The following is a 27,643-nucleotide window of genomic DNA, read 5'->3' on the forward strand; positions in this document are numbered from 1 at the left end:
AGTGGGACCACTCTAGCCCGCCTGAGATGGCCCTTGCTCTGGGGGGGGGGGGGGGGGGGACGGGGCAGCAGCCCCATGCCGGGCCTCCAGGGATGGCGCGCCCGGCCCTTGCTCCCCAGTGTGCCCCCACTCCCCATTCCTGGGCCGGGGGGGTGGTGAGGGGGCCTACTCCTCAGGGCCTGCCTGCCAGCAGGAAGGGGCCTGGACGGCAGCAGGCAGGGAGCACCCGGAGCCTCAGGGGGCAGGGGCTGGGGGGCAGGGGGGCAGGCCCTGGGCAGAGCCTCCCACGGCCCCGGGAAGCGCCCAAGGTCACCTCCTGGTCTCCGTGGGCAGCGGGGGCTGTGGGGGCAGGGCTGCAGGGCGGCTGGCGGGTGCGGAGCCATCCTGCGACACCCCGGGCTGTCACCCGGCTCCCCTCGCAGGTTGTCAGAGGGAGGCCTTATCGCCCCGCAGCGCGCAGCGGTTCTATTTCCAGCCCTGCCGAGGGGTGCATGCCGCACGGTGAGGCCGGGGAGCAGGAGGCGGGGCTCAGAGCCCCCCTGAGGTGTCCCTCCCTCGGCCCTCCGGGCGGGCCGGCCACGGCGTGTGGGTGGGTGCGGGGATGCCCGAGGTCGGGTTTCTGAGAATGCCCTTGCTGAAATCTGAGCAAATTCTCACGCGGAAACTCCACACCTGCTGGGGTTGCCCCGGCGCTGCCGCGCTGGACAGAAGCCTGGACAGCTGGGCAGGGCTCTGCCAGGAGCAGGACGTGGGGCCGGCCTCCCCAGCTGTGCTGGCTGCCCCACGGCCACGGTGGCTGGGGCCCTGGGCACCCACCCTGCCTCAGACAGCGTCCGCTCCACCATGAGGGCCCCGAGCCCCTCCGGAGGGTGGTGGCTGGGCCCGGCCCTGAAGGAGGCAGGTGTGGGCAGAGGGGAGGAGGGAGGGAGGCCAGGACGGCCAAGGCCGCACGCGGCTCCCCGGGCTCCCCGGGGGGTCCTCCCGCAGGGAGATGCCTGGGCCTGGAGCCACCCGGCCAGCAGATGCCCACCGGCCTGTGCCTCCTGGGCCGGCCCCCGAGGTGCGGGGGGCTGGGGCGCGGACAGGGAGCGGAATAGAGACAAAAGACATAAGAAGGTCTTGTTTTTTTCTTTTTTATGAGTTTTTTTTCCTTTGTTTTTTTTAATATGAAAATTACTTGAAAAGACAAGGGACGACCCGCCAGGCAGCTCGGCCGCCGGCTGCGCCGGCCCTGGCGTTCCGGGCGTAAGGTACAGAGCTTAAGTTCATCTACAAAAAAAGTAATAAAAATAAAATTTAAAATGGCACCTTCAACAGAACACAACACGACTCCGGCCGCCGTGAGCGCACGTGTGGTACGGCGCCGGCGGCTCCTCGCTCCTCTGGCCAGAAAAGGAACACAAAGCTAAGAACAGCTCCCGCTTCCGACGCCGGCCACGCCTGCCCGCGGGCCGGGCAGCTTCTCTGCGGGCGAGGGCGGGAGGGCACTACCAAAACCGGGCGGGCGGTGGGCGCAGGCGGGGCGGGCCGTGGTGGGCGCCGGGCGGGGCGGGCCGTGGTGGGCGCCGGGCAGGGCGGGCCGTGGCGGCTAGTCCTCAATGACGATGGGCTCGTCGTTAACGGGCGCGGGCGGGGGCGGCCGCAGCGGCAGGGCCTGGCTCTGGCGCAAGGCGATGGGCTTGTAGGGCCTGCGGGCGGCTCGCTTGGTCTCCGAGGACGAGAGCAGCTTGCGGATTTTCCTGTGAGAGCAGAGTGCCCGGTGAGGACGCACGCCCCCCCCCCCCGCCCCGTGCCCCCCGGGCGGCCGGGCCCCACCTGGTCTCCTCGGTGGCCATGTAGAACACGTCGTCAGGGGCGTCGATCCAGTTCATCCGCCGCCGCTTCACGGGGGGCAGGGAGCCCCCTCGGATGAGGCGCACTTTGGTGGGGTACGGCTTCCCATTGAGCAGGAGGTTCCGGCTTGGTCCCTGGGCGGAGGGCGGGTGAGGGGCGTCCCCGGGCCTCCACGCTGCACCCCAGTACTCCAAGGGGCAGGGGTACGTGCTGAGGGCCCAGGGTGCCCCCTGCCTGCCCTCCCTCCGCGGGTCCCACTGGACCTCCTCCCCAAAGCCCCAGGGCTGTGTGCACACGCGTGCCCTCCCTCTTACCATGTGCCTGGTCTGTCCGTGGTTCGTCAGGCCTGACAAGAGGGGGACAGAACGTGAGGCCCGTGGCCGCGCTCACTCCGAGCACCTCGGCCTGCCCGGGGCCCAGCCCACCCCCCACCCCACCCCCCGCGGGGCCTGGGACAGGCGCCTCAGCGGCCCCCCAGCTCCCGGGCTCCGAGGGCGTCAGCCTCGGAACCACAGCCGGGCCACACGCAGGCCGCGCCGCCGACTCAGCTGGCAGAGGAGGCCGGCTGCCGTGACCGGCCGCCCACACAGCTGCCGCCCCGGGCAGAGCCCCTCACAGATGGCCACTCCTCGGCCGCCACGCTCAGACCCCAGGTGGCCGCTGCCCTCACTGACCCCAGGCTGGGGGGCTGGAGCCGCCAGCTTCCCCAGGACTCAGGCAGGCGCCCTCCCGGGTCACACCTGCCGGCCCGGCTGCGCCCGAGGCCCCAGGCTCCAAACGCATGCTGGGTGAGAACCTGAGCCAAGTCAGGGCCAACACTGCCTCTCTGCCCATGTGTTGAGCGTGTTTGTGTGTGTGAGCGTGTCCATGTATGTGAGTGTGCCCATGTGTGAGTGTGCCTGTGTGTAAGCGTGCCCATGTGTGAGTGTCCATGTGTGAGCATGTCCATGTATATGAGTACATCCATGTGTATGAGTACCCAAGTGTGAGCATGCCCATGTGTATGAGTGTCCGTGTGTGCATGTACCCGTGTGTAAGCATGTCCATGTGTATGAGTGCCCGTGTGCCCGTGTGTGAGCATGCCCATGTGTATGAGTGTCCGTGTGTATGAATGTCTGTGTGTGTGTGCCCATGTGTGTGTCAGTGTGTATGAATGTCTGTGTGAGTGTGCCCGTGTGAGAGCGTGTCCGTGTGTATGAATGTCTGTGTGTGAGTGCCCGTGTGAGAGCGTGTTAGTGTATATGAATGTGAGTGTGTGTGTGTGAGAGCGTGTCAGTGTGTATGAATGTGTGTGAGTGTGCCTGTGTGAGAGCGTGTCCGTGTGTATGAATGTCTGTGTGTGAGTGTCCGTGTGAGAGCGTGTCAGTGTGTATGAATGTCTGTGAGAGTGTCCGTGTGAGAGCGTGTCCGTGTGTATGAATGTGTGTGTGTGTGTGTGCCCGTGTGAGAGCCGGGCCCCGGCACTACTTACCCAGGTAAGTGCCTACCAAAAGGGACGGGTTGCGGAGAGAAGAAGACACACTGAGCGTTAGCGTGGGCGCGTGCCCCGGGGGAGGCGGGCGCAGAGTGAGGGGCATGAGTCAGGGAGTTAGGTCCCAGGTGGGGCGGCCCTGCCCAGCACTCAGGACCACACGCGTGACGTACAACACAGAAGCACCCAATTTTGGAAAAACCCACAAGTGCACACGGACTCCAAGCGCCTGCTTGTGCATCGCTTTCACACAACAGCCCGAAGCCCCAGGCGCCTGCTGACGGCCCCTGCGTCCACGCTGCAGGCTGCACGGGGGTTCCCGGTGTCCGTCGGGCCACAGGGGCACCGGGGGCCAGGGCGTGAGCCGACAGGGCGTGCCCGCTGGGGCTCCCCGGTGCGGCGGGAGAGGTGTGTCCAGGGGACGGCTGGCTGGCGGTCCCCACGCCCCGAGGTGCTGAGCCGGGTGCCCCCAGGGCACCAGCCGCCCTCCAGACAAGCCTGCCCAAGGTGCCAGGGTGCCACCGACCGCCCACCAAGGGGCTGGCAGGAGCTCAGGGCACGTTCCCCGAATCCTCCCTTTCTCGTGACTCCGTCCGCCCCGTGTGGCTGCTGCTGCGGGCCGACCCGGCCTGGGCTGGCCCACTCCCCAGTGCGGGGTCCCCAGCCCAGGCTGACGGCCCCACAGCCCTCGACGCCCTCCCCCAACGACGGGCAAAGGCAGGGCCTGGAGCCGGTGGGCAGGACCTGGCCCTCCAAGAGCCCCTCCTGAGGCCACTGCCAACCGCACGCGCGGTGAGAGGACCCCACGGCGGCCTTGTCCCCGTCCCCAAGCTCGGCCCCTTTCCCCGAGGGCGCGAGCCCGGTGCCCACCTGGGCCCGGCAGCCCTCCCCGGCCACGCCGACCACACCCGTAGCTCCGTCCATCACCCCCCCAGGCAGGGCGCACGCGAGCTGCAGGCACAACACGGCGACCACGAGAGCGGAGGCTGAGGGCATGCGGCAGTCACAGCGCGATGCAGACAGCGCAGCGGGCAGCGGGGCGCAGGGCGACGGCGCGAGGCAGTCCCGGACCAGGCGCAGGCCGGGAGGAGGGACGGCCTGAGGGCAGAGGCCTGGCCCGGAGTGGGCCCCTGGGGCCGCGGGAGCCCCGGAAGCACTGAGCGCTTTGCCAAACGGCAGGTGGAGCGGGGAGGCCGCGGCCTGGCCCCCAGGGACTGCCCCGCGGACGTGCCCTGAGCCCCCGGCCGCGCCACCACGCGAGCAGACACACAGCTCCGCGCAGCGGCCGCCCGGGCCTTACCCCTACTGGGCATCAAGAGGCGCTTCTTCATGTTGCCTGGCAGCGCCCGACGGCAGGGGAGAGAGGAGAGAGAACACGGTCAGCGGCGGGCGGGGCGCGGGCGGGGCACGGGGGGGGGGGGGGGGGTCGGGCTGCAGGCTGCGCTGGCCGCGCCCCAGGCCCGCCGGCCGCCCGCGGGACTCACCGTCCACGCCGTTGTGCTGCTCGTAGCTCCTCTTGCCCAGGATGGTGGGCGAGCCGTTGTTGATGACGGGGGCCGACTTGGCGGGGGTGAGGCCGCCGAGCACCCCGGACACGCTCTTCCCAGGGTCGGGCTTGGGGGGGCGGGGGTGGGTCTCTGTGGGAGCGACACAGGGAAGCGCTTTAAGGTGCGGGTCGGCCGGGCAGCCCCAGGCCCCATCGCGACCTCGGACGACCTCGGCCATGCCCACAGGAGGACGCCACCGCACCAGCGTCCAGGCCGGCCCCGCCCCCCAGCCCGCCGACCGACCGGGAGCACCGGCTGCAGACGGAGCACGAAGCCGGCAGACCTGTCAGAGCCTCCACGTCCAGGCCCCCGGGGCTGCTGGCCGCGGGCCAGGGGAGGATTGACGGCCCCAAGGCCGGGCCCAGGATGTCACCCCGCCCCCCCCCCCCCACTGCCGCCTCTCAGGAGCCGCCTCCTCCCACAGGATGGGCGCGGCCGGGCGCAGGGCCACGACCCCAGAGCGCCGACGGTGCCAAGCCACTTGGTCTGAGTGGGCACACTGAGCTCACCGCTCCGGAATGTCCTTCAGGCGGAAAGTCACCTCCACGGGCTCAGGGGCCGCCCGAGCCGGCCAGGCGCGAGCCCCGCCTCCCCGAGGCCCCTGGCCCGGCCCCGTGGGCAGGAAGCTGACGGAGGCGCCAGCTGAGGTGCCGGGGTCCCCAGGCCACCAAGGCCCTCCCTGTGCAGCTGCACAGGCCCTGCCCAGCACGCCTGCCCTCGGGGACCCCCCTCCCCTGGGCGGCCCCGGAAGAGCCATCCTGGCTCGGGTACCACAGGAGCAGCTGGGGGGAGGGGGGGCGAGGGGGGGAGGGGGGCAGGCTCACCGAGATACCGAAGCACGGCTTCCAGGGGCTTCCGCGCAGCCTGCTTCAGCACCAGCGGGCTCTGCGAGGCTTCAGGCAGCCGGGCCGTGCCTGCGGGGCCACGAGTGTGGGCGCCGTGCGGGGGGTGTGTGTGTGAGAACCAGGGACAGCACGCCCGGCCCACACCCCTCCTGCACACCCCCCTCCTGCACACACCCCCCTCCTGCACACACCTCCTCCTGCACACACCCCCCTCCTGCACACACACCCCTCCTGCACACCCCCCTCCTGCACACACCCCCTCCTGCACACACCTCCTCCTGCACACACCTCCTCCTGCACACACCCCCCTCCTGCACACCCCCCTCCTGCACACCTCCTCCTGCACACCTCCTCCTGCACACACCCCCCTCCTGCACACACCTCCTCCTGCACACACCCCCTCCTGCACACCCCCCTCCTGCACACCCCCTCCTGCACACACCCCCCTCCTGCACACCTCCTCCTGCACACACCTCCTCCTGCACACACCCCCTCCTGCACACACCCCCCTCCTGCACACACCTCCTCCTGCACACCCCCCTCCCTCCTGCACACACCCCCCTCCTGCACACACCCCCCTCCTGCACACACCCCCTCCTGCACACACCCCCCCTGCACACACCCCTCCTGCACACACCCCTCCTGTGCACACCCCCTCCCACAGGGTGAGCTGGAGCTGGGCGGGGAGCGCACTCACACTCGGCCTTGATGGCTGCGCTGTTGATGGGCAGGCAGGGGTGCCGGGCGGCGTGCCAGGGGCGCAGGATCTCTCGGCACAGGCGCCGGGCGATGCGTGTGAGCTTGGTGGTGTGCAGGTAGAAGGCCTGCCGCGTCTTCATGGCGAACTTGGGGCTCCCGCTGCTCCGGGCTGGGATGCCGTGGGGGCTCTGCGGAAGGGGGCGCGCCGCCCCGACACAGCGCCATGACCGCGGGCCGGCCGCCGGGCCAGGCGCGGGGCGGGGAGGGGCCCACTTACCATGTTACTGCGGTTTGGTCCTGGCCTCTCTCCATCTAGGCGGGTTGGCATTTTCAAGCCACCATATTTCTTCCAATACGTCCAGCAAGACGCGCAGAGGCGACACTGCATGTTAGGGGGACCCCAAGAATACCACTGGTAAGACTGGGTGGCTACGGACAACAAAGTTGGAAATAGACGGATTCTTAAGCAGAACCAGTGACGGCAGAGGGCATCACACAGCGGCCGCCCGCCCGCCGCGCCGCGCCTGCGTGTCCCCCGCGTGTCCCGGGAGGAGGGCTCCCCGCCGGCTGCAGCCCCCGCCCCCAGGCCGGCTCGGGCTCCGACGGGCGGGGCGGGGCGGGCGTCCTGCTGAGGCGGGCGAGCCGGGCCGGGACTTACTGTAACAGCTCTCGCAGGCCCGGCCGGCCCCGGGGGTCTGGCCTGGAGCCCCCGCGCCGTTCACCACGCCCGCCTTGACGCTGCTCACGCTGATCTGGTTCGGGTTTGGCTTGTTACTTGGGGGGGGAGAGAGGGGCACGGGCACGCCGTCAGGCACGGCTCCTCGGGCGCAGGGCTCCCAGGCCCCGCCCGTCCTCCGGTCCGGGTGCGAGCTTCTCGCCCGCGTCCTGAGGCGGCTCCCGTGGAGGCTCAGGCCCTGTCTACACTCCAGCTCTGTCTGCCGGCCGGGCACTCGGCTGGGCCCGGGAGGCCGAGGGAGAGCCAGGGCCAGGGCCACCCCACCAGGGGCCTGGGCCTCGACCGGCCCCACCTGTGCCCACCCGGCCGGGGCGGCCACTTACTAGTTGGGGATATAGACTTGCTTTAACTTGCTCTCTGCTTCAGCGGCTTTCAAGCGTTTCTTAAAACAAAACAGAGGGTCAGTGAGGCCAGCGGGCGGCCAGGGCGGTGCTGCCCCAGAGGGAGGGGAGCTCCGGTGTCGCCCCGACTGCCCGCCGTGGAGGTCACCCTCAAGCCCACCGGGTCTGCCACACAGAACCACGGAGCCCTGGGATGCTTACGTCCGTGGTCCCCCGCCCACCTGTGCACGTGTCTGTCCGTGGTCCCCCGCCCACCTGTGCACGTGTCTGTCCGTGGTCCCCCGCCCACCTGTGCACGTGTCTGTCCGTGGTCCCCCGCCCACCTGTGCACGTGTCTGTCCGTGGTCCCCCGCCCACCTGCGCACGTGTCTGTCCGTGGTCCCCCGCCCACCTGTGCACGTGTCCGTGGTCCCCCGCCCACCTGCGCACGTGTCTGTCCGTGGTCCCCCGCCCACCTGCGCACGTGTCTGTCCGTGGTCCCCCGCCCACCTGTGCACGTGTCTGTCCGTGGTCCCCCGCCCACCTGTGCACGTGTCTGTCCGTGGTCCCCGCCCACCTGTGCACGTGTCTGTCCGTGGTCCCCGCCCACCTGTGCACGTGTCTGTCCGTGGTCCCCCGCCCACCTGTGCACGTGTCTGTCCGTGGTCCCCCGCCCACCTGTGCACGTGTCTGTCCGTGGTCCCCCGCCCACCTGTGCACGTGTCTGTCCGTGGTCCCCCGCCCACCTGTGCACGTGTCCGTGGTCCCCCGCCCACCTGCTGCACGTGTCTGTCCGTGGTCCCCCGCCCACCTGTGCACGTGTCTGTCCGTGGTCCCCCGCCCACCTGTGCACGTGTCTGTCCGTGGTCCCCCGCCCACCTGCTGCACGTATCTGTCGGTGGTCTTCCACATGTAGTAATACTCGATGATGCTGGTAAGTGACTTCCAGGGCAGCTGGGGAGAGAAGGGCACTTGAGGAGGCCCCCTGCGCCCAGGAGCAGCCCCCGTTTCTAAACACACTTCTCCTCTCGGTCAAAGGCTCTGCCTGAGCCCCTCCCGGGCCAGCTCCTGCCGGGTACGTCAGGCCCACGTCCCGCTGGTAAGCGTGCGGCTGCGCCAACACAACTTCCGAAGCGCCGCTGCCCGCGCTCAGCTCACGCACGCGGGGCTGCCTCCGGGGGCCCGAGGTCCTCCCCCGAACGCCTGGTGCCCGGGCCGTTGCGCCACCACAGGGCCAGGCCTGGGCCCCGACTCGGCTCCGACCCGCCTGCAGGGCGCCACCTGGCCTGTCACAGGAGATCGCGGGTCTCCAGGACGGGGTGCGACGGCCCGGCCCCCGAGGCTGCCCCTCGCCCCGCACACCCTGCTCTGGTCCAGGCCTCTGCCCCGTGCGAGCCGGCCGCCCCCTCGCTCTGCTCGTGGTCTGGTGGGCCGCGCACTTGGCTCAGCGTTCTAGACACGTCTGCCTCGCGGCCGCCTGAGACCCGGACGCCAGCAACGCGCCCGCCATGCCCTCCGCGCCCCTGGCCCGCCCGTGTGGCCCTCTCCGGCCCGCGACCCCGGCTGCACCCTGGGTGGTTCCCCGGCCTCTGGGCCCTCGGGATGGGCGCCTGGTCGCCGCCCCCTCTGCACGCACACGCCACGAGTGACCCGGGCCCCCGTTTTCCTCTCTGAGGAGGGCAGTGTTCCAGGGGATGGCAGGGAGGGGCCGAGCGTGCTCCCCGTGCACACTTCCAAGGGACACACGTGGAGGACACGGCAAGGAGAGGCCCACTGGGTAACAACACGCAGCCCGGCCGCGGGGCTCAGGGGCGCAGCGCGGACCTAGGAACCAGGGGGTCAGGGTTCGATTCCCGGTCAGGGCACAGGCCCGGGTTGTGGGCTCCATCCCCAGTAGGGGGCGTGCAGGAGGCAGCCGGCCCATGATTCTCTCTCATCACTGATGTTTCTCTCTCTCCCTCTCCCTTCCGCTCTGAAATCAATAAAAATAGATTAAAAAAAAAAAAAAAAAAGATGGTGAGGACCCGTGACGCCCAGCCCTGACCCTGGCCCGGACGGCGTGGGGGCGGAGCTCACAAAGTCCTGCTGGATGTCCGTGAAGTCCTTGCCGTACTTCTCCAGGGCCTCCTCGAACAGGCTGGCCTCCGAGGCCGACCACTCCTCCATCTCGTCCCGGCACAGCACGGGCCCGCCCTGCGGCACCAGCGCCGAGATCGCCTTGGCGACGTCGTACACGCTCCTGTGCAGCGTGTCCATGGCGTGGAACTGCGGCGAGACGCGGGGTCACCACCCTCCCGCACCCCTGTGCCCACCCAGGGACACGGGGGAACCCCCCCCAGGAGACAAGGAGAGCCCTGGGGGAACGGGGAGTGAGGGGCGGGGGGAGGGAGGGGGGCAGTGATGTGGGCGGGGGGAGTGAGGGGCCCTGGGGGAGCTGATAGGCGGGCGGGCTCGCTCTGGGGGAGCCTGGGTGGGGATGGGCTTGGCAGGGCCTGGGCCTGGGGGTCACACCCAGCATGGGGAGCCCCAGTGGGCCATGGACCTATTTCTTGCTGCCACACCCCTCCCCCAGCTGGTGCAGTGACCCCAGGGAGAGAGCGCCTGGCAGGGCAGGTGCTACAGCCACGGGGGGCAGAGAGCTGCCGTGTGTACTGGAGGGAGGGTGTGTGTGTGTGTGTGCGCGTGTATGGGTGTGTGTGCATGTGGGAGTGTGTATCTAAGTGTGTGTGTGTGCGAGTGCACACGTGAGTGTATATGTGAGTGCGTCTGTGTGAGTGCATGTGTGTGCGTGCGAGTGTGTGTGTGTGTGTGTGTGTGTGTGTGTGTGAGGGAAGGTGCAGGTGTGAGTACGCGCGGGCCCCAGGCAGGGGCCCCACCCCGGCGGGTGCTGGACCTGCCAGGCGCCCCGGGCGGCGGTGCCTGCCTCAGCTGCCCCGCCAGAGCCCACGCACCAGGGTGATGTCCCGAGAGGCGGCCGCGGCGCTCATGTGCAGGCTGGGCTGCCGGACGGAGCTGCTGCAGTCGAGGGCCCGGGCGAAGGTGCCCACGGAGCTGGGGGGAGGAGAGAGCTGACCCGGCCGGCTGGCAGGATGGCGCCAGGACCACCTGGCACCAAGGCCGGCACGGGAGCGGCCCGGGGACAGGAAGGAGCGGCATCCACGAGACGCCCTCACGCGGGGCCCCCGCGGACAGACCCAGCCCACCCGCCCCGGCCGGGCGGTGCGCTCACCGGGCCACCACCAGGAACTGGTCGATCTGCTTGTCCACGAGCGGGTTGTGGGCCTCCCACACCTTGGTCTCCAGCTGGGACTGGTCGCGGCCGTCCTCCTCACCTGCGGGAAGAAGCGCCCGCGGCCGCCGTGAGACCGGGCCGAGGTCTGCCTGCCCCCGAGGTGCCGGGGGCCACGTGCCGGGAGGTGGCACAGCCTGGCCTCACACAGGACACAGACACGTGTGTGAGCGCAGAAGGGACGGGGCCGCCACCACACGGCCTGCCGTCAACCTGGCTGAGCCACTCCTACGTCCGACCCCACGGCAGGACAGACGGCAAACCGCCCCAGGAAGGGTGTGTGCGTACATGCGCGAATGTGCACGCAATTATGTGCGTGTATAGGCGTAGAGCACGTATGTGCGCATGACCGTGTGCATGCGTGTGAACATGTGTGCACATGTGGGGGAGTGCCGGTCTGTATAGGTGTGTGCGTGCCTGAGCACATGCGTGTGTGGCATATGTGCACATGTAACTGTAGGTGTGCGTGTGAGGCACATGCACGTGTGCAGGAGGCAGGACCACACAGAAACAAGACAGCAGGGCCACGAGGCGGCGAGCGGCCGCGGCATTCAGTCGCCGGAGGAAGCGGTGACCCGGCAGCGGGGAGGGGCTGGGCGGCTCCCGTGGACGCCAGGGGCACCCTCGCTGGGACGTCCGTCGGGAGGAGCCGGCCGAGGGCAGGCAGTGACCCCGGGGTCACGCAGCGCAAGCCCGTCCTGAGAACCCCGGGTGGGGGACGGGAGGCAGGACCTGGCCAGCGGCCTGTGCACCCGGCCCTCGGGGCGCCAGCCCAGGGGGGGGAGACGCCAGGTATGAGCAGGTGTCCCCGCAGCGTAGCCCGGGGTTCAGCCCACAGTCCCGTGCCACCGCTGACAAGGAGTGTCCCTCTGGCAGAAACAACAGCCAGGTGGGGGTGCCAGGAGGGGGTGACAGGTGGGGGTGACAGGAGGGGGTGCCAGGAGGGGGTGGCAGGGGGTGCCAGGAGGGTGTGACAGGAGGGGTTGGTGGGGGGGGGGTGCCAGGAGGGGATGACGGCGGCCACAGCAGCAGCCGTTTTCAGAGACGGGGAAACGGGGCCAGTCCCCGGCGAGGGCGGCGGGGGAGGCGGCCTTCCCAGAGCTCGGCCGGTCCCGGCTCCAAAGGGGCCCCAGCTGGGCAGGACCCCGACGGCCGGGCACTGCCTGGCGCCTGCAGGACGGGACGCAGGCTGCCCGCGGGCGGCCACCACTTTCCTTTCATGTTTTTATTGATGTTTTTAGAGAGGAAGGGAGAGGGAGGGAGAACCACTGACCGGCTGCCTCCTGCACGCCCTCTACTGGGGTTCGAGCCCACGACCGGGCCTGTGCCCTGACCGGGAATCGAACCCGGACCTCCCGGCTCACAGGCCGCCGCCCCCCAGCCCCGGGCGCCCACCTTCCCTCAGCAGGTCCGTGACGTCCGCCTGGTACCGGCTGCCCACGCGGATCTCCCCCCGGTCCGCCAGCAGGGTCTTCTGCTGCGGGTCGTAGACGAGTGAGTAGAAGAAGAAGTCCTGGAAGACAGCGCGGCAGGTGAGCGTCGGCCCCGGCCTCCCGTCCTCCCGGCCCCGCGGCCGCGAGGAGCCGACCCACGCGGGCCACGGAGCGGCGCCCTCCCCCGCCGCACAGCAGGCGCGGAGCGTTCCCGGAGTGTCAACAGCAGCCCAAACGCCAGGCGGAGCGGGCAGGGGTCTACGGGTTCTGGGCACGGCGACGGGAAGATGCCGGTCTTCCTGCGGTCGCCACGGGAGACGCACACGCCAAGTCACAGGGTGTTCTGGACGCGGCGCCGAGCTGTGGGTGCAGCCGCCGCCCGCCCGCCCGCCCCTCCGGCCCCTCCGGCTGCCCCGCGCACACGCAGCCCCTGCCGCCCACACGGCCGTGCCCACGCCCCGTGCCGGACTGCTCTGAGCCACAGGCGGTGGCCCAGGCCCGGCCCTCGCCCACTGCCCACCCTGCAGCCCCCCCTCCCCGAGGGCTTTCCCAGTCCCTGCCGTCCCCCTAAACCAGTGATGGCGAACCTATGACACGCGTGTCAGCACTGACACGCGTAGCCATTTCTGATGACACGCGGCCGCTGAGGCAGCCGCATGCTGAGGATGAAACATTTGCGAAATAATGTTTTTTCCTCAAAGTGACACACTACCCGAGTTATGCTCAGTTTTTTGGCAAAAGTTTGACACACCAAGCTCAAAAGGTTGCCCATCACTGCCCTAAACTAACCAGCCCCGCGGCCTCACGCCTCCCCGAGGCCGGAGCACCCACGCCGAGCTTCCCTCTGGGCAGAGTCCTGTTCGCTGCAGGCCCCGCCCCCCAAGGCCCTCCGCCACCCCAGGACCCCCGCCCCCCAGGACCCCCCGCCGCCCAGGACCCCCGCCCCCCAGGACCCCCGCCCCCCAGGACCCCCGCCCCCCAGGACCCCCGCCCCCCAGGACCCCCCGCCGCCCAGGACCCCCGCCCCCCAGGACCCCCGGCCCCCAGGATCCCCCTCCGCCCAGGACCCCCGCCCCCCAGGAACCCCGCCCCCCAAGACCCCCGCCCCCCAGGACCCCCCTCCGCCCAGGACCCCCGCCCCCCAGGACCCCCGCCCCCCAGGACCCCCCTCCGCCCAGGACCCCCGCCCCCCAGGACCCCCGCCCCCCAGGACCCCCCTCCGCCCAGGACCCCCGCCCCCCAGGAACCCCGCCCCCCCCCCCCTCCGCCCAGGACCCCCGCCCCCCAGGACCCCCCTCCGCCCAGGACCCCCGCCCCCCAGCCCAGGCCGAGAGCGGACACGTGAGAGTGACCCTCGCTTGGGGGGCCCGGCCGTGGGCAGGGAAGGCTGTCGGCCCCAGGGCCTCGGGGCACCCGACTTCTCCTGGATCCCAGCCCCCCCCCCCCCCACACACACACATCGGGGCACCGCGAGCGGCAGGGGCGCAGGTGCACAGCGCATTTTGCTCACGAGGCCTCGCGCCCTCTGCCTGTGGCTGCACGAAGGGGTCTCCCCAAACCACAGTGGGCGCCCCACACCCACGGCCTTGCCCGGGCTCCTGGCTCTGCCGGGGGCTGCTCCGGCCTCGGCTCCCCAGGCTCCGCCTGCGACCCGTGAGGCCCCAGCACGGCCTCTGCGGCCGCCCCCCATCACCGTAGCCGGGTCCCCACCCCCCGCGTCCGGGGAGCCCACGGACAGCTCTGTGGGGTGGGCGTGCCCGGAGAGAGGGGCCCTGCACGTGACCCGCCCTCTGCTCCCACCTGCCCCCCGGGCCTCGGCACCCGCGCGGCCAGGGCAGCTCCCACAGGACGCTCGGGTGTGTCCCCGCTGGGGGAGGGGGCAGCCTCCATCACAAGCGCCCGGCTCTTGTCCGAGGGACGGGGCCCAGCCCGCAGCCCCCAGCCGCGCTGCGTGTTGGGTTTGATAAATCAGAGGCCCTCCCGCCGGCGCCCTGTGGCGGTGGCTCGCACGGTCCGGTCCGGGGACAGACACAGGCCCTCAGGGGGCAGGTGCAGCAGGGGTGGGGGGGGGTGGGGTGGGGGGACCCGGGCCAGGGCGGCTGCAGGGCCGGGCCGGGCCGGGGAGAAGCGGCCCCGCCCCCGTCGCCCCTCACCTCCCGCTCCAGGTAGGACTTGAGCGACTCGGTCTCGTTGAGCAGAGTGACGCTGCACTTCCCCCTGCGGAGGCGGGACCGGGCGTCAGGGGGGCCGTCCGCCCGCCCCGCCCACCCACAGGCCCCGCCCACCCACAGGCCCCGCCTCCCGACCCGCCCACAATGCGGCCCCGCCCACCAGTGGCCCCGCCCCGGAGGCCCCGCCCTCTCGTCTCGCGGCCCCGCCCCTGATGCCCCGCCCCCCGCGGCCCCGCCCCGCTACCTGATGTGGGTGGCGGGCAGCGACTCCAGCTGCCGCGAGAGGAACAGCTCCCGGTGCCGCAGCTGGTGCCGGAGCTTCTCGGGCAGGTCCACCATCTCGGGGTTCTCCATCTCCTCCTCCATCTCCCCTGCAGGCCGGGCGTCAGCGGGTCCCCGCCTGGTCCCACCCCGGCAGGGCCGCAGCCCCCGCCCGCCCCGCCCCGCCCCGCCCCGCGAGGGCCCTACCTTCCTCGCCGTCGGCCCCGGACCCGGGTTTGTAGCAGACAGACAGGGCTGCGGGGCAGACGGGGCCGGGTTAGCGCTGCCCGGGCTGGGGCACAGGGCGGCCTCCGCGTGGGCACCCAGCTGGGGGTGGGGTGCCCCGAGGGCACATGCGGGGGGGCCTGTGGGACGCCAAGGCGGGGGCACGCGGAACCCCAGGGCTGCCCGCCGGCCCCTCCCACCCTGCTCCGGGCGGCTCGGGTCCGAGGGAGGGGTGTGGGGCGGAGTTTCCGGCTGGGGCCCCGCCCCCAGGGCTGGCGGTGATCCTGGCTTCGACCTGGGTCCCTGCCCTTCAGCCAGGAGTCACCACCAGCCTGGCCTCTGCCGCCCCCCAGTGGTGGCCGCAGGGAAGCCCAGAGCCTCCTCGGTGGGTGGCCGGCAGGGGCAGTGCCCACGCTCAGGCCTCCGCACCGCCCTGCCCATCCTGGGCCCCACCAGCACCCACTGGGTACGGCTCCTGCGTCACGGGGACGCCGCCTGGGCACCCGACGGCCTGGACAATGAAGGCGACAAGCCACACCGAGGCCCAGGCACGGCCGCTCCAGACGAGGCGGGTGCCGCCCGCCCAGCTCAGGGCCTCCTCCCACCCAGGCTGCGGGCAGGGTCCCGGCCGTAACCACGTGCAGCCCGGGACACGATGGACTGGAGACACGCGTGCAGGCCGCATGGCCAGGTGGCCCCGCCCCAAGTGTCAGGGACCAGGGACAGTCACGTCCGGTCCCGGGAGACGGTGGCCCAGGCACCAAGGACAGGCCCCGGGAAACCCGCCCAGCAGCACATCTGGGCCGAGACACGGAGGCCACGGGGCAGCCCACCCTCCGAGGTCGTGGCCGGGCCCTGAGCGGGGGGAGTCCCGGAGTCAGAGCTCCTCAGTGGGGTGAGTGTAAACAGGCCTGCTTTCTATGGCGGGCGAGCTCCCAGGAGCATAAACAGGAGCACCCCCACCCCGCCTGCACCCGGGACCCACCCCCACCCCCACCCCCACCCGGGACCCACCCCCACCCCCGCCCGCACCCGGGACCCACCCCCACCCCCACCCCCACCCGGGACCCACCCCCACCCCCGCCTGCACCCGGGACCCACCCCCACCCCCGCCCGCACCCAGGACCCACCCCCACCCCCACCCCCACCCAGGCCCCACCCCCGCCTGCACACCGCAGGCAGCGACACGCCCCCTCCTGGGTGACCAGCACAGACGAGGACCCGCCTCCAGAGGGCAGGGGAAGGGCCCGCACAGAGACCCACAGCACTGCGGGGAGGGGGGGAGACAGCGGCTCCGCACCCCAGGCTGTGGCTGCCGAAGGAGGGGCCGTCCCGGGCGGGAGGGGAGGGCACTCACTGGCATGCTTGTCCGCCAGCGCGATGAGGGTGCTGGAGATGTCCCGCCGCCGGTAGAAGCACACCACCTTGGCCTCCACGTTCCCGTTGGCCGTCTGCAACAGAGGGCCGCGTCACCGCCGCTCAGGAAGCCCCAGGTCCGCCCCCTCCTCCCTCCACGGACCCTGCCCCTCCCCCCTGCCTCCCAGCCTCCCCCTCCCTCCCTCAGGCCTGACCGACCCCTGGCCACCAGAAAGGTCAGCCACGACCGGAGATCAGCCCAAGCTGCTCGGCCTTCTGGCTGCGGGACCCCCGCCCAGCGCCGGGCAGCGGGGACCTCACACAGGGCCCACGGAGGACGGGCAGTGCCCGGCAGAGCTTCTCCCACCCACAGGAGCGGACGTTCATCACGACGCAGGCCCTCCACAGCCCACCTCCGCGGGGTCCCCGTGACCTTCTCACCGAACACATCCCGGAGGCACGGGCCCTCTCCGCAGGGCGGGGGGAACCCCACCCAGGCTCCCTCCATGTGACGCACTCGGCTCCATGTGCCCCGTGCCCCCCTCCCCTGTCTCTGTCCCCAGCCGCCCGGACAGCCAGCCTGCCCCGCGGGGCGAGGAGGCCCAGATCGGGAAGCTGCCCTGCAGGTCCCCGCGCCTCGGCCCCGACGGCTCCCACCTGACCCTCCGTCTGCTCGGCCCCCGGAGCGGGGCTCCCACGAGGCGCCTGGAGAGCGGGACGGCGGGGGCCCTCCCCTGCGCCCTGAGCCCCGGGAGCAGGCGGCGGCAGCGCTCATGGGGCCGGTCTGAGGCCGCCCCCCGCTGCCCGGGGAGACTGGGGAGCAGGGTGAGTGGGTGTCCCCAGGCCCCATGGGGTCGGCCTCCTGTCTCTTCTGCTTTGGCCTCTGCTGCCCTTTCCTGAGACCCACACCCACCTTCCCGCCTGCAGCTCCCTGCGCTCGGCTTCTGCTCAGGACGGCCCGCTGCTGCTGCAGGGCCGCCGGGACACAGGCCTCCTGGGAGGTCGCCCGCCCGTGGCACCTCGCCTCCCCTCTCCTCCCCTCTCCTCCTCCCCTCGCCTCCCCTCTCCTCCCCTCGCCTCCCTGGGCCTCCTCCCCTCTCCTCCCCTCTCCTCCTCCCCTCGCCTCCCCTCTCCTCCCCTCTCCTCCTCCCCTCGCCTCCCCTCTCCTCCCCTCGCCTCCCTGGGCCTCCTCCCCTCTCCTCCCCTCTCCTCCCTGGGCCCTCTCTCAGGGCCTCTCCTGGCGCGTCCGTCCGGAGGGGTCTGTGAGCTGCTGGGCGCCAGCCTGGCCCCTCCCCATCCCCTCGGCCTGGCCCTGCCCCATCCTGGTCTCTCCGCTCCCATGCGCACCCCTCCTTTCCGTTTCTGTCCAAACCGCCGGCTTCTCGTTGTGAAGATCTGATTCTCAGGACAATGTAAACGCAACGCGTGTCCAACCGGAGTTCCGGGAGAAAACGCGACGGCTCTTTTCAAAGTTCCCGAGAGCCCAGCCTCCTGGGGGCCCCGCGGCCGCCCGTTCCCGCAGGAGCCCTCCGGGAGGAGCTCGCAGTGCTGCTCGGCCCCCGGGCCCCTCATCGCGGGGCCCCGTCCGTCCGTGTGTCCCAGACCAGACCCCGCTGTGGTGCTGTCCCTGACCGGGCGCCTGTGCCCCTCGGGACGTGGTTTGGGGGGACGGAGACCCCACAACTTCTGAGCAGAGTGGCCAGGCCACCGCCCGACAGTCCCCGCCAACGCGGCTCAGGCTGGGGCGGCTGCTGTCGCCTGTGAGTCGCCCCAGGGGAGCCCCAGGAAGGTGCACACCGCCCCCCACAGGGCCGGGCCACGCACACTCATTCCCACACACAGCACACACGTGTGCGCACGCACCGCACACACAGCACACACGTGTGCGCGCACACAGCACACACGTGTGTACACACACAGCATACACGTGTGCGCACACACTACCTTGTTGAGCTCCTCAATCCTCCGGATCAGGTAGGGGTTGCTGGAGGAGTTCTCGAAGTAGACGTAGTCTGCAAAAGGCACAGAGGTCACCGCCACACGCCCACGTCACCCCCACACCACGGCCCCCACCCCCACGTCACCCCCCACCCCACGGCCCCCACCCCCACGTCACCCCCCACGTCACCCCCCCACATCACAGCCCCCACCCCGCATCACCCCCCACATCACGGCCCCCACCCCCATGTCACCCCCACATCACGGCCCCCACCCCCATGTCACCCCCACATCACGGCCCCCACCCCCACGTCACCCCCCACACCACGGCCCCCACCCCCACGTCACCCCCCACGTCACCCCCCCACATCACAGCCCCCATCCCACATCACCCCCCCACACCACGGCCCCCACCCCGCATCACCCCCCACATCACGGCCCCCACCCCCATGTCACCCCCACATCACGGCCCCCACATCACCCCCCACATGACCCCCCCCACATCACGGCCCCCACCACATCACGGCCCCCTCCTCAGGACCCGGAGGAGTGCTAACCCCCCCACGTCATGGCCCCCCCACATCACAGCCCCCCCATGTCACAGACCCCACCCCCACGTCTCGCGCCCTCAGATCTGGAACAGGAGGGAAGGGAGGAGGTGAGGGCCCCCAGCCCCGCAGCAGGCGAGGCCCCGCCGAGGGGAAGGCCGGGCCCGCGGACAGCTCACAGCTCACAGCCAGCGGCCGCGTGAGGCCCACCTCCGCTGGGACGGGCTGCGGCCTCAAAGGGCCCGACTCAGCAAACCGCTCCCCACCAAGGACCAGCCCCCCCCACCCCCCGCCCACAGGGATGGCCCCGCGGGCTGCCCGACCCCGTGGAGGGCCCAGCCGTGACCGTGAGCCTGCGTGCGACGGGCACCGTGAGCACAGCCCTCGGGCCCAGCCGCCGGCACACTGTGCGCCCGAGGACGCCCGGGCCGGATCCAGAGCAGCTGCGAGCCCGCCGGCCGCCGCCCACGGGGCAGCTCAGATCCCAATCCCGTGGTTTTACAAAAAGGCCTCAGCCCGATCGATGGCCAGCTCTCACTCTGAGGAGCTAGTCAGGTAACCCTAAAACCACGACCCACACGCGCCCCAAACCGGAACGGGCCGCGTTCCCCACAGCGGGGACCCCGACCCGCCGCTGGGTCCATCGAGGCCCTGGCTCCGGACCCCGCGCCCTCCGCAGGCGGCGAGGGCACGAGAAAGGGTTCGAGCCAACAAACCTGACGGCTCGGACAATGGAACCGGGCCATCGCCTCCGAGACGCTCGGCCCGGCCCCCGCAGGAAGACGAGGGACCCGCACGCCGAAACCTCCCGGCGCCCCCGGCGCGCGCCCTCGGCCAGGCCAGAGGGTGTCCCCCCAACTCCAGCTCAGCATTCCGGAAAGTGGAGGGGACAGACCCCAGCAGGCGGCTCACAGGCCCGCCCAGCCCCCAGCGGGCCCGGCTGCTCCAACACGGAGGGAGCACCACGTGAACAGAGCACAGAAGCCAGGAGGCGGACAGCGCCCACCTACATCCTATGGAACAATCCTATAGGACAGAACAATCCTACAGGATAGAACAATCCTATAGGACAGAACAATCCTGTAGGACAGAACAATCCTATAGGATAGAAGCCGGGCGCTGCGACACGCTCTGCCCACCAGGGGGCAGACGCTCCAACCAGTAGGCTAGCTTGCTGCTGGGCCCACTGGGACAGAGAAGTGCGGACACACCCTGGAGCTGTGCAATCTGGGACCCCTCCGGGGATGTCAGAGAGCCGGTTTCCGCCCGATCCCCGCAGGCCAGGCCGAGGGACCCCACGGGTGCACGAATCCGTGCACCGGGCCTCTAGTTCCTGATAAAAACTTTTATTTTTTGGCCCTAGCCCCGTGGATGGCAAACTGCGGCTGGTGAGCCACATGCGGCTCTTTGGCCCCTTGAGTGTGGCTCTTCCACAAAAGACCACGGCCTGGGCGAGTCTATGTTGAAGAAGTGGCGTTAGAAGAAGTTTAAGTTTAAAAAGTTTGGCTCTCCAAAGAAATTTCAATCGTTGTCCTGTTGATATTTGGCTCTGTGGACTGATGAGTTTGCCGACCACGGTCCTAGCCGGTTTGGTTCAGCGGGCAGAGCATCAGCCCGTGGACTGAAGGGAGGGCCCTGGGTCCAATTCTGGGCATGGACCTCGGTTGGCAACTCTCATCGATGGCTCTCCCCACACCTACTCCCTCTAAAAGTCAATGGAACGCATCCTCAGGGGAGGATTAACAACAAAAATTAAAAAAGGTTTTTTTGGTTAATCCTTGCCCAAGGATATTCCGTCCACGGGTTTTCAGAGAGTGGAAGGAAGGGAGGAGAGAGAGAAACATCGATGTGAGAGAGACACATCGACTGGTTGCCTCTATACTCGCCCCGACCGGGGCCTGGGTTCGACCTGCAGCCCCGGTGCGTCCCCTCGATCGGGAATCAAACCCGGGACCTTCAGCACGCGGCCAGGGCTCCTGACACAAACTCTTAAGCAAATGGGATTACGGGAAATGGAACCGGGCGAGGGGCACCGGGACACACCCACAGCGAGCCCCTCGGCGGGAAGGCCACGCTCCCAGGCCCACGCGGGGCCGGCACCTCCTGAACAGGGTTCACGCGTGTGCGTGCGCTCAGCGGGCTCGCGAGACCGCACGTCTGCAGTGCCGGCTGCTCCGGGAGCACGGACACCCCATCACCTTCACCGAGGCCCACGGACCATCCCACACCCAGGGTCCGCCCTGGCCGGCGCACGCCCGAGGGTTGCCGGTTCGATTCCCGGGGAGAGGGGCGAGCAGGAGGCGGTCTCTCCCTCTTTCTAAAAGTCAAGCTTTTTTGTGCGTGCCACGTAGAATTCTATTCAGACAAAAGGCTCTGAGGATAATTCTTTTATTTCTTTACATTAATTTATTGTTGAGGGCATTACAGACGCCCCCACTCCCCCCTTTGGCCCCTTCCACCCGGCTCCGCCCCACAATAAACTCTTTATTTTTTATTTTATTAATCCTCACCTGAGGCTATTTTTCCCATTGATTTTTTAAAATGTTTTTATTGCCCTGGCTGGTCTGGCTCTGTGGATAGAGGGTCGACCTGCGGGCTGAAGGGCCCGGGTTGCAGGTTCGGTTCCCGGTGGAAGGCGTGCAGGAGGCAGCCGATCGATTCTTCTCTCGTCACTGATGTTTCTATTTCTCCCTACCACTCCCTTCCTCTCTGAGGTCAATAAAAACACTTAAAAAAAAAGAAAAATGGGACTCCGTGGTCGCTCCGCGCGGTCCCGGCCACAGAGGGACCCCCCCCTCCCCCCGGGGCGGGCCTCGCTCCCGGTGCCGGTGCCGGTGCCGGGGCGAAGGGGCTGCGGACACGTGCTCGGTGTCGGGGTCCCGCCCCCGCCTGCCCTCTGCTCTGCGGGCATCATCGCCTCGTCCCCCTCGGCGGAGGCCCCCGAAACAGGGCCGGGAAGGCGCTGCGCCGTGTGCACGTGTGTGTGTGCACGTGTGTGTGTGTGCACGTGTGTGTGTGCGTGTGTGTGCACGTGTGTGTGCACGTGTGTGTGCACGTGTGTGTGTGTGTGTGTGCGCGCGCGCGTGGACGGGGCGTGAATGCACGCGGAGCGTGAAGGCCGCGGGGTGGGTCCCGGGGTGCGAGGCGGCCGCCAGCTCACAGGGCCCCGCCCTCCGCCTCGCGATGCCGCCCCCCGAGGTCCGGTCCCGAGGCCCCGCAGCGCCGGCTCCCCGCGCCCCGCGGGCACTGATCGGTGTCCCGCTCCCGGCTCTGGTCGGTCGGTCGGTCGGTGCAGACGGCCCACGGCTCCCTCCGCAGGAGCTGCCGCCTGGGGGCCCACCGGGCCACGGAGCCGGGACCCCGACGCCCTGCAGCCGCAGCGCCCCCCAACCTCTCGGGGCGCAGGGGGTCCCCGCACAGAGGCGCCGCCGCCTCACACACGGCATCCCAGCCCGCCCTCTGCTTTTCTTTCTTTTTAAGCTTTTTAAAAATACATATTTTTATTGATTTCAGAGAGGGAGCCATGGATCGCCCCCCGCTGGGGACGGAGCCGCAACCCGGGCTGCGCCCTGACCGGAACCGAACCCTGACCTCCTGGGTCGTGGGCCTGTGCTCAGCCCTGAGCCACCCCAGCCGGCCCTGCTTCTTTTTAAAACACAAACTTTTCATTAATTTCAGAGCAGCGACCTATGAACCAGGAGGTCGTGGTGGAATTCCCGTCAGGGCGCATGCGGGTTCTGGGCTGGATCCCCAGTGGGGGGCGTGCAGGAGGCAGCCGATGGATGGGTCTCTCCCATCATTGATGTTTCTTTCTTTGAAATCTATAAAACAATATATTTTTTCTTTAAATCTACATTCCTTAAAAAAAAAAAAAAAAAAAGCAAAACCCCAAACCATAAAAATTCTCCAAGAAAATAGGGTAAGACCTCTGTGACCTTAGCTCAGGAACCTTTTGTAGACTCGCAAACTGCACGTTATTAAAAAGCTGGCAAAACTGGGCCCCTCACAACTCAACCGCACAAAACACCACAAACCAGCGCTGGGGAGATGCGGGGAGGGGGGGCCCCGGGCACTGCCGGGGAGATGCGGGGAGAGGGGACCCCGGGCACTGCTGGGGAGATGTGGGGAGGGGACCCCCATGCACTGCCGGGGAGATGCGGGGAGGGGACCCCGGGCACTGCTGGGGAGATGCGGGGAGAGGGGACCCCGCGCACTGCTGGGGAGATGCGGGGAGGGGACCCCGCGCACTGCTGGGGAGATGCGGGGAGAGGGGACCCCGCGCACTGCTGGGGAGATGCGGGGAGGGGACCCCGCGCACTGCTGGGGAGATGTGGGGAGAGGGGACCCCGCGCACTGCTGGGGAGATGCGGGGAGAGGGGACCCCGCGCACTGCTGGGGAGATGCGGGGAGGGGGGGCCCCGCGCACTGCCGGGGAGATGCGGGGAGGGGACCCCGCGCACTGCTGGGGAGATGTGGGGAGAGGGGACCCCGCGCACTGCTGGGGAGATGTGGGGAGAGGGGACCCCGCGCACTGCTGGGGAGATGCGGGGAGGGGGGACCCCGCGCACTGCCGGGAGATGTGAGGAGGGGGGCCCCGGGCACTGCTGGGGAGATGTGGGGAGGGGGGGCCCGGGCACTGCTGGGGAGATGCGGGGAGGGGGGGCCCCGGGCACTGCTGGGAAGATGTGGGGAGAGGGGACCCCGGGCACTGCTGGGAGATGCGGGGAGGGGGCCCCGGGCACTGCTGGGGGGGATGCGGGGAGAGGGGACCCCGGGCACTGCGGGGAGATGCGGGGAGGGGGCCCCGGGCACTGCTGGGGGGATGCGGGGAGAGGGGACCCCGCGCACTGCCGGGGAGATGTGGGGAGAGGGGACCCCGGGCACTGCCGGGGAGATGTGGGGAGAGGGGACCCCGGGCACTGCTGGGGAGATGCGGGGAGAGGGGACCCCGGGCACTGCCGGGAGATGTGGGGAGAGGGGACCCCGGGCACTGCTGGGGAGATGCGGGGAGGGGGGACCCCGGGCACTGCCGGGGAGATGTGGGGAGGGGGGGCCCCAGGCACTGCCGGGAGATGTGGGGAGAGGGGGCCCCGGGCACTGCCGGGGAGATGCGGGGAGAGGGGACCCCGGGCACTGCCGGGAGATGCGGGGAGGGGGGGCCCCGGGCACTGCTGGGAAGATGTGGGGAGAGGGGACCCCGGGCACTGCTGGGGAGATGCGGGGAGGGGGCCCCGGGCACTGCTGGGGGGGATGCGGGGAGAGGGGACCCCGGGCACTGCGGGGAGATGCGGGGAGGGGGCCCCGGGCACTGCTGGGGAGATGTGGGGAGAGGGGACCCCGCGCACTGCTGGGGAGATGCGGGGAGAGGGGACCCCGGGCACTGCCGGGGGGGATGCGGGGAGAGGGGACCCCGCGCACTGCCGGGGGGGATGCGGGGAGAGGGGACCCCGCGCACTGCCGGGGAGATGCGGGGAGAGGGGACCCCGGGCACTGCCGGGGGGGATGCGGGGAGAGGGGACCCCGCGCACTGCGGGGAGATGCGGGGAGGGGACCCCGCGCACTGCCGGGAGATGCGGGGAGGGGACCCCGCGCACTGCCGGGAGATGCGGGGAGGGGGGACCCCGGGCACTGCCGGGAGATGCGGGGAGAGGGGACCCCGGGCACTGCCGGGAGATGCGGGGAGAGGGGACCCCGGGCACTGCCGGGGAGATGTGGGGAGAGGGGACCCCGGGCACTGCCGGGGAGATGCGGGGAGGGGGGACCCCGCGCACTGCTGGGGAGATGCGGGGAGGGGGGGCCCCGGGCACTGCCGGGGAGAGGGGACCCCGGGCACTGCTGGGGAGATGCGGGGAGGGGACCCCGGGCACTGCCGGGGAGATGCGGGGAGAGGGGACCCCGGGCACTGCCGGGGAGATGCGGGGAGAGGGGACCCCGCGCACTGCTGGGGAGATGCGGGGAGAGGGGACCCCGGGCACTGCCGGGGAGATGTGGGGAGAGGGGACCCCGGGCACTGCTGGGGAGATGCGGGGAGGGGGGGCCCCGGGCACTGCTGGGAAGATGTGGGGAGAGGGGACCCCGGGCACTGCTGGGGAGATGTGGGGAGAGGGGACCCCGGGCACTGCCGGGGAGATGTGGGGAGGGGGGACCCCGGGCACTGCCGGGAGGGGGGGCCCCGGGCACTGCTGGGGAGATGCGGGGAGGGGACCCCGGGCACTGCTGGGGAGATGCGGGGAGGGGACCCCGGGCACTGCTGGGGAGATGCGGGGAGAGGGGACCCCGGGCACTGCTGGGGAGATGCGGGGAGGGGGGACCCCGGGCACTGCCGGGAGATGTGGGGAGAGGGGACCCCGGGCACTGCTGGGGAGATGTGGGGAGGGGGGGCCCCGGGCACTGCTGGGGAGATGCGGGGAGGGGACCCCGGGCACTGCCGGGAGATGCGGGGAGAGGGGACCCCGGGCACTGCCGGGGAGATGTGGGGAGGGGACCCCCATGCACTGCCGGGGAGATGCGGGGAGAGGGGACCCCGCGCACTGCCGGGGAGATGCGGGGAGGGGACCCCGCGCACTGCTGGGGAGATGCGGGGAGAGGGGACCCCGGGCACTGCCGGGGGGGATGCGGGGAGGGGGGACCCCGGGCACTGTTGGGGAGATGCGGGGAGAGGGGACCCCGGGCACTGCTGGGGAGATGTGGGGAGAGGGGACCCCGGGCACTGCTGGGGAGATGCGGGGAGGGGACCCCGCGCACTGCTGGGGAGATGTGGGGAGAGGGGACCCCGGGCACTGCCGGGGAGATGTGGGGAGAGGGGGCCCCGGGCACTGCTGGGGAGATGTGGGGAGAGGGGGCCCCGGGCACTGCCGGGGAGATGCGGGGAGGGGGGGCCCCGGGCACTGCCGGGGAGAGGGGGCCCCGGGCACTGCTGGGGAGATGCGGGGAGAGGGGACCCCGGGCACTGCCGGGGAGATGCGGGGAGAGGGGACCCCGGGCACTGCTGGGGAGATGCGGGGAGGGGGGACCCCGCGCACTGCTGGGGAGATGTGGGGAGGGGACCCCGGGCACTGCTGGGGAGATGTGGGGAGAGGGGACCCCGGGCACTGCTGGGGAGATGTGGGGAGAGGGGACCCCGGGCACTGCTGGGGAGATGCGGGGAGGGGACCCCGCGCACTGCCGGGGAGATGCGGGGAGGGGGGACCCCGCGCACTGCCGGGGAGATGTGGGGAGAGGGGACCCCGGGCACTGCTGACGGAATGCAGATGGTGCTGCTGTTACTCAGGAAATTAAAAAAATGAAACTGCTTCATGACCCAGCAATTCCCCGTCTGGGAATTTATCCAAAGAAACCCAAACACTGACTGGGAGGAACACATGCACCCCCAAGTCCACTGCAGTGCTGTTTACCGCAGCCCACGCGCCCACCAGCGCCCCGTGGGTAAGGAAGATGCCGTACGGCCCGCAGTGGAATACTACTCGGCCGTGAAAAAGACGGGCCCGGCAGTGTGGCCGGCGGCTGAGCATCAGCCGGTGAGCCCGGAGGTCACGGTCCAGTTCCTGGTCAGGCCCAGGCCGGGCTGCGGGCTCGATCCCGTGTGGGGCGTGTGGGACGCAGCCGATCAGCGATGTTTCTCTCTCATCCGTGTTTCTACTTCTCTATCCCTCGCCCTTCCCCTCCCCTCTAAAAAAATCACTAAGAAGATATTTTAAAAAGTAAACAATTCCATCTTTAAAAAAAAGAGAGAGAAGGAAATCTTATCGTTTGCGACATGAATGACCTAGAGCAGTGGGTCCCAGCGGGGCACACCCCCCCGAGGGGGGCCCTGATTTCTGGGGGGGCCATTCGAGAACGAGTCATTAACAGTGAACCTTCTGCGTTTCTCCTGGGCCTAGGGCCTCACCTGCAGGATGTAAACATACTGTGACGTATTTATGCACGGGAGTTCCCTAGTCTATGTTTTGAAACTTTATTGGCTATTTTTTCACATCGCTTCATTTTTTTCTTTTTAACAGTTTCTTAGTGATTTCTTCCTCAGTTCTTAACTGTCCTTTCGTCCTTTCACTTTTCTCTCTCATGGATGCCGTGCTCCGTGGAAGCTGGTTTAGGCCAAGTTCATGGCCTTTGAGGCTTCCTCCACGTGAACAGGAGTTCCCTCTGAATAATAAGAATTCTATGTCACAGGGGCACCAGGATTTTAGAGATCTTAGGTGGGGTGTGGGGACCACTGCCCTAGAGGGTATTATGCTAAGTGAAATAAATTAGAGAAAGAAAAATACTGTATGATCTTAGTCACATGTGGAATCTAATGAGCAAAATTCACAAACAAAAAATCAGAGTTATAAACAGAACAGACTGATGGACTGGGTGGGAAAGGGATGGAGAGTGCACGCTGGGTGGCGGGGGTGACGCCCGGCACAGGGACGCAGTCAGTGACACGTAATAGCCGCGCGCATGCCGGGTGGGCACTGGGAATTTCGGGGGTCACCTTATAAACTGTACCAGTGATCCGATGCACGGATCCGTACACATTGGAAGGAGATTAATTAGAAGGTGGCCAGCGGGGTGGGACCGGGCAGGACAGGCCGGCCACGCCCCGGGCCCAACCTCCCGCGGTCCCTCCCTGGCGTCTGCTGGGGTCCCTCGGCCTGGCCTGCGGGGATCAGGCCGAAACCGGCTCTCCGACACCCTCAGAGGGGTCCCGGGGTGCAAGAAGGCACTCTACGAAGCTGCTGTCGCACAGGGTGTGGAACGCACACACAAGTGAGCAGTAACCAGATTCGGGCCGACAGGGCCCCAGCAACAACACAGCACACGGCCGAAGGTGGAATCGCGCAGCCCCACGAGGAATCGGGCTCCCTCCTCTCTGGTTCTGGGGTGCCTCACCCGAGAACGGCCGCTGCCAAGTCACTGCAGCTCGGCAGCTCCTGCATTGAGCGCCTGCACCCTGGTGGTCAGTGCGCGTCACAGCGACCACAGGACGTAG

The 27,643-nt window shown here is 69.5% G+C and overlaps 1 protein-coding gene across 2 annotated transcripts in view; it reads right to left on the bottom strand.

Annotated features, from left to right (window-relative positions):
- Positions 1–1,119: 1,119 nt before the first annotated feature.
- Positions 1,120–27,643, bottom strand: part of MTA1 (metastasis associated 1) — a 31,434-nt gene continuing 4,910 nt past the window's right edge. The window contains exons 2-21 of one of the 2 annotated variants that reach the window (XM_054715670.1): positions 18,131–18,198; positions 16,188–16,281; positions 14,813–14,860; positions 14,589–14,715; positions 14,327–14,390; positions 12,136–12,253; positions 10,681–10,783; positions 10,403–10,502; positions 9,528–9,716; positions 8,331–8,405; positions 7,455–7,513; positions 7,054–7,169; positions 6,673–6,824; positions 6,394–6,583; positions 5,676–5,765; positions 4,789–4,941; positions 4,605–4,640; positions 2,148–2,179; positions 1,816–1,967; positions 1,120–1,739 (exon numbers count right to left, since the gene is read on the bottom strand). In XM_054715670.1, coding sequence (XP_054571645.1) covers positions 1,589–1,739; positions 1,816–1,967; positions 2,148–2,179; positions 4,605–4,640; positions 4,789–4,941; positions 5,676–5,765; positions 6,394–6,583; positions 6,673–6,824; positions 7,054–7,169; positions 7,455–7,513; positions 8,331–8,405; positions 9,528–9,716; positions 10,403–10,502; positions 10,681–10,783; positions 12,136–12,253; positions 14,327–14,390; positions 14,589–14,715; positions 14,813–14,860; positions 16,188–16,281; positions 18,131–18,198 — 2,117 coding nt within the window. In that variant the 3' untranslated portion in view covers positions 1,120–1,588. Of the gene's footprint in view, positions 1,740–1,815; positions 1,968–2,147; positions 2,180–4,604; positions 4,641–4,788; positions 4,942–5,675; positions 5,766–6,393; positions 6,584–6,672; positions 6,825–7,053; positions 7,170–7,454; positions 7,514–8,330; positions 8,406–9,527; positions 9,717–10,402; positions 10,503–10,680; positions 10,784–12,135; positions 12,254–14,326; positions 14,391–14,588; positions 14,716–14,812; positions 14,861–16,187; positions 16,282–18,130; positions 18,199–27,643 lie in introns of those variants that run through there. The other variant, XM_054715671.1, reaches the window with a different exon arrangement.

This window comes from Eptesicus fuscus, chromosome 5 (genome assembly GCF_027574615.1).
Source record: "Eptesicus fuscus isolate TK198812 chromosome 5, DD_ASM_mEF_20220401, whole genome shotgun sequence".
Classification (NCBI taxonomy): domain Eukaryota; kingdom Metazoa; phylum Chordata; class Mammalia; order Chiroptera; family Vespertilionidae; genus Eptesicus; species Eptesicus fuscus.